Source organism: Pterocles gutturalis, unplaced genomic scaffold (genome assembly GCF_000699245.1).
Source record: "Pterocles gutturalis isolate BGI_N339 unplaced genomic scaffold, ASM69924v1 scaffold51465, whole genome shotgun sequence".
In the NCBI taxonomy this organism is placed as follows: domain Eukaryota; kingdom Metazoa; phylum Chordata; class Aves; order Pterocliformes; family Pteroclidae; genus Pterocles; species Pterocles gutturalis.
In genome coordinates, this window is record NW_010145272.1 from 271 (window position 1) to 6,268 (window position 5,998).

The 5,998-nt window shown below is 41.9% G+C and overlaps 1 protein-coding gene across 1 annotated transcript; it reads left to right on the forward strand.

The window, feature by feature from the left end:
- Positions 1–786: 786 nt before the first annotated feature.
- LOC104458062 (nuclear receptor coactivator 6-like) lies at positions 787–1,910 on the forward strand (the record flags this gene model as incomplete). Its single annotated transcript, XM_010085319.1, has 1 exon — positions 787–1,910. A coding segment is annotated over one exon (1,124 nt), but the record flags the coding sequence as incomplete, so codon positions are not given.
- Between the last annotated feature and the right edge of the window lie 4,088 nt (positions 1,911–5,998).

A 5,998-nucleotide genomic window follows, 5' to 3' on the forward strand; every position in this document is an offset into this window, starting at 1 on the left:
TCTTCCTTTACCCACTGAAGCCGTAACTCTATCATAGAAGGCCACCAGGTTTGTCAGGCACGATTTGCCCTTGGTGAAGCCGTGCTGGTTACCAGTCACCTCTCCTTCATTTTCCATGTGCCTTAGTAGAGCCTTCAGGAGGATTTGCTCCATGATCTTGCCAGGCACAGAGGTGAGAGTGACCAGCCTATAGTTCCCTGGGTCTTCTTTTTCTGAAAATGGGGGTTATGTTTCCCCTTTTCCAGTCAGTGGGAACTTCACCAGACTGCCATGATCTTTCAAATATGATGATGTCAGTCAGTCCTGTAAAAATTAAATCTTTAGTTCCCAAATGTCTCCATTTAACAATTCAATTCTTATGCTTTTGTCTGGATTGTGGATACCCTGGTAATGTCATTTCATCAGTACTTCATGTGGATTTATTTTTTAATCCATTATAACATAACCTCAAGGTTTGAAGCTTATTTCGGCTAGAAATAATTCTGTTGGGTTGGGTGATATTGTGGAAGATTTTCAAACTTATGTACAGATAACAACTGACATTAAATTTCTGTTATGTCTTCTGTAGTGGGGTACCTGGGAAGTACCAGTCTAAGTGTTTATTTTGAGAAGTGTGATGTTCTTTTGGCAATTAACATGTTTCTGTAGCATAAAACATTGCATCGCAGGACTGCAAAAATGTCAGATATTCCAGTTCATTGGAAAAGGGAGGAAAACAATCAAAAAATGTGAAAACTTATAGCATTGCGATCTGTTTCTTAGTGGCAATTTTTTTTTTTTTTTAAGGTGGCCAAGGATCTGCACCTCCTCAAAATCAGATGCAAGCACCACATGGCCCACCAAATATGATGCAGACCAATCTAATGGGACTTCATGGAAATATGAACAACCAGCAGGCTGGTGCTAGTGGAGTGCCCCAAGTTAACATGGGCAACATACAGGGACAGCCTCAGCAAGGACCACAGTCTCAGCTTATGGGAATGCATCAGCAAATCGTATCCTCTCAAGGACAGATGGTAAACATTCAGGCTCAGGGATCACTGAACCCTCAAAACCAAATGATACTTTCTCGAAATCAGCTCATGCCACAAGGCCAGATGATGGTGACACCACAAAACCAAAATCTTGGTCCTTCTCCCCAAAGGATGACCCCACCCAAACAGATGATTCCCCAGCAGGGACAACAGATGATGTCTACACACAATCAGATGATGGGACCTCAGGGCCAGGTCTTGTTACAGCAAAACTCGATGATGGAACAGATGATGACCACTCAGATGCAAGGAAATAAACAGCCTTTTAGTACTCAAAACCAGTCCAATGTTATGACGGGGCCAGCTCAGCTGATGAGAGGACCAACCCCAAACATGCAAGGAAACATGGTGCAGTTCACTGGGCAGATGATGGCACAGCAAGGCCCTGTGAATGGTAATCCTTCTCAGGTTATGGGAATGCAAGGGCAAGTTTTAAGGCCCACTGGACCTGGTCCTCACATATCTCAGCAACTCGGAGATACTACTACTACAACAAATAGTGATGTGAACTTGACACAGATGTTACCTGACGTTCCTGTGCAGCAGCCAAACATGGTGCCTTCTCATATGCAAGCAATGCAAGGAAACAACAATGCTTCAGGGAGTCATTTCTCTGGCCATGGGCTGCCTTTCAATACAGGGTTTAGTGGAACGCCAAATGGGAATCAGATTTCCTGTGGGCAGAATCCTGTTTTTCCGGTCAATAAAGATGTTACACTCACAAGTCCACTCTTGGTTAACCTTCTACAAAGCGATATATCAGCAGGACACTTTGGTGTGAACAACAAACAAAATAATCAGAACGCCAACAAGCCGAAGAAGAAGAAGCCTCCAAGGAAGAAGAAAAATAATCAACAACTAGAACAAACAACGTAGGTTTAATATTACATTGTTTTTGTAAGGGGCATGGGAAAGCTCTACAGGCAACTTGTCAATATTTTTTCAGCAAGTATGGGATGAGAAAAGACCTGTATTATTTCGTATTATAGCAGTTTCTCTTGAATTAAATGATAACCCACTGGCAAGTCTGACAGTGGAAAGTTTGTTCCAGATTAAAAAAAAACAACATGCAAATATCCCAGCTCAGTTATAAACCCAGTTACAACAGCACTGTTCCGTTTATTTACTGGGCAAAGGAAGTATAGAATGTGGCACATGGTGCCACAGCCCTTGGAAGAGGAGGCTGCCTTTTTTAAGCAGTCTGACAGCCACGATCAAAGGCTGGGAAGTACTTTCAGAAGAATTAGAAGCCTCCACATAACATGTGCAGTAGAGATTGCAGGGTGCAGGGGGCATGCTTCCTGAATTATCTCTGTATCCTGGTGTGTTTCTGCCTGGAATTGAGCTGGAATTCTCTCCTAGTTGAAGCTGCAGCTAGAATTTAGAGGGAGGAATCTGGTACTTCCTGGGTATGAGGATAACAAGCCCAAGCAGTGCTGGTCTTCCTGCCCTAGGAGAGATTAGGAAGGAAAAAATCCCACAGCTCATGAGAGGGAAGAGACAAATGGGTAATACCGAGAGATAGTGAAGGGATGTACCTGTTTAGTGGAAATATGAGATTGCTGAATCTTCATTGCTCTTTGGACAGTGTATTCTTCATGGGCCAGCTGTCCTGTAACCTTTTCCTGTTGACAGTCTACTAATACCAGCACGGGGTGGTAGACTGCTGCTGCTGTACCATCACTGAGCTAAAATGGTAAAGGCAGAGATGCTATATTGAATTATTGTAACACTGCAGGTGAGCCTCAGGGGCATTGACAACAATCCACCCCATGGAACTTCTGGGGATTGTTTCCCGTTTTCTTTAGAAAAAATGGAAAAACTTTGCACAGAAAATAATAATACAAGAATATCCAAATTTAAAAGTTAAATTCTTAAAACTAACCAAACAAAAAGGTAGCAATGGCACATTAAGCTACTGGTGTGGCTCTGGTTCCACCAGTCCATTCCTTTGAATAATCATTGTGAGTCTTTAACCTGTAGTTTGTGCTACGTTTTCCAGAGACAGATATCCAGGTCAGTGTAAGGAGTGGATGGCATTCAAGTACTAAGTGACTGCTGAATATTTTATTTGTGCCCTTGGTTATTCAGTAGCCCCATCTTGCATTTTCTGCGCAATGTCAAGATCCCGTGGTGAAGATGGCATTAGTTTTCTCATGGATGTATTAGTTCTGGACTGAAACGACTCGCATCATCTATAAACTAAAATGCAGGAGCTGTTGCATGCATTTTACAGGTGTAGAAACGCTGCGTAGCAAAGGTAAAGCAAAGCATGCTAATCTAATAGGCCTTGAAAAAAGTCTTTCAAATACCTGCTCTATAATTATATATGGTCGTGGTATGGCCCGTTAGCTCAGCACTGCTGCAAAACGAGCCATGCGATTTCAGATTAAATCTGAAGGAGCACACAGCCCAGCGCCTGCTACGAAAACCTGGTTAAAGGAGCTCGGCTGGAACCAAGTGGCCAACGCAGGGGGTAGGCTGCAGCTTGGGGTGACTTGGCAGCTGTAGCTGAGATGCCAGCGTGTCTCTTGCAGTGCCTAACTCTTTATGCCTCGCAGCTTCTGAAGCGCATGCAACAGGGCTCCTTCGTGCTCGGGTGCATGGTCACAGGCAGCCACGACCATCGTTCTGCAGCGCTGCAAGGAGCCAGAGGGACGGCCGTGGGTGACGGTGTGCCGAGCTTTTAGCTTTGGAAGTCTGGCTACATGGATATATAAACCTCTCCTGAGCTTACGAAGCCCCACAAGACTATTTCCTTGTTAAAAAGTTTTCACAATAAAAGAAGCCCAAATTACAGTTTTTTCTATTGAGTGATGGCAACTCAAAGAATTCCTAGCTCTTAAATAAGGTTTTAATCAGATTTTGGTGTCCTTAACAGAGAAATACCACTTTGTAAGTACTATCTTGGTGCTAGCTTCTGTCACTTCAATTTTCAGTGAGCGTTCTCTTGCCATTGCTACCTGCAGAATGCTGGTTTGGCACCTGGGATAGATTAGTGTTTTGTTTCTTAACGGACTATATATTAATTGGTTTAACCTTGCAAGAGCATTAAGAAGGGAGCTATCCTTATAAATGTTTTTGAGATTATTCTCCAGCAAAAGGAGGGTGACTGCAATGAAAGCTGGCTGTAACACCTTCCTACCTCATTTGCTCTCAGCTTCCCTGGCATTGTTAGGCAAGCTCAGCATTTTCTTGTCTTGGAATTGCTGATTCTTTTCAGTCTGATTTGGCTCGCTTTGTTTTGCATCAGAAGCAAACAGGATGTGTTTCATCTCAGCTTCTTCTCCGTCATTCTTCCTCAGAACTGTTAGAATTCAGAGGAGCAGCAAGCCTTGTGTGGAAATGCGGCTAACTTGATAAACACACTAAAAATGTTTCTGTGGTTTTTTCTTAGCAATAATTTCTGAGATGTAATAATTCAATAAGAAAAGTACCATTAGTAATATGGTTTGTAGGCTGAGCCATACTGGAATGTAAATAGGGTAAGTGAGCTATTGAAAGAGTTTATTCAGCTGAGTCTAAAATAGTTTCAAGAGTTTACTTAATTGAGCAACTCCACATTGGAATGAAAACAAAGACATTTTGGAAAAGTAGGTAGTTTAAAAGTGATCGCATCTGTTTTCTGAACCTGAAGACTGTAGGTAATGGGCTGTAAACTGAGGAAGAAGATGCTAGATGAAATGTGATTGTAGATAAAACATGGTAGTTAATTCTGTTCAATACATGCCCAAACAGTTGTTTAATGTTCCCTTGTGCACAGACCATAAGCATCATGTGTACTGGTAGAACAGAAATAACACTCTCGATAAAATCACTGCTGGCATTTAGATTTGCAGTATCCAGTGTGAAGCGTGATGTGCAGGTGGTGAGCAGCACTGCAGGACAAAGAAGTTTTTCTCAACCAGATTCAGAGAGCTGTTAACGGTAGGTCTGGAGGTGACAGTCCTCCTGTACACATGGGGAATGAAACTTATTGGCATCAGAGGATGAGTGCCTCTCTATAAAAGCAAAAGTTGTTGCAGAACATTGTACCATGTCAGCAGGGCTGGTTCTGCTTGCATCTGTACTGTAATTTTATTTTTTGCACACCTTACGTCAACATCTGCAGCCCTCTTTGGGTTTTCTTGTTTGGGTTTTTTTTGTCTTCTGGAGTTCTCTTTCCACTCTGAGAGAGACATTTTTTTTTTTATCTGAAGGTTGTGCTTGAGAAATGCAGCTGGTGAAGCAAAGGGTTCACTGAAAACAATCCATACTGTACCTAATGTGTAAGTTTTTTGGCTTTTTTTTTTTTTTTTTTTTCATCCAGAGCAATAGGAAAGAACAAATAATATGGAATATTTGCCCCTCTCACACAAACTTCTCATCTTGCTTGTTATTCAGAATTTGGGCTTTTGGATGAGTGGTGGTTTTTAAATATGCCCTGTGAATTTCACCTACATTCAAAATTCAAGTTATGTTTAAATTTTCCAGCAATTACAGTAGCAGTCTTTCCTACAATAACTGCTCTTCTTTGCTAGCAAACAAAGCTCATGTCTGTTTTGCAAGGTTTGTACAGCTTGCCTAATCAGATCCATCTGGCAGGAGATGTTTTCTAAGAACTGATTTTGCACCACAGTTGTTTTCTAGGTTAAACCTGTTTGTGCAGCGATGCTCTGCTCCGGCTTTTTATCTAATCTTTAACTGTAGCATTTTTCATCTCCCACCATTATAAAGAAATCACAAATGGCAAAATCTTAAATTTAAGATTGTATTCACTGTTTAAAGCAGTTCATGTTGCTGGCACCTACATCAAAGGCTGCAGCTGCTCTGGGTCAGTTTGTTGCCGTAATTTTTATTCATTTGTGGCTGCTAATATAATGCTTCTGAGCACGTGTATGCATTTGGCAATTTTCATCAAATTTATCGATGGAGGCACGTAAGCCCACAACAACTGCGTCGCAGAAATGGGTGGTGTGCTGGAC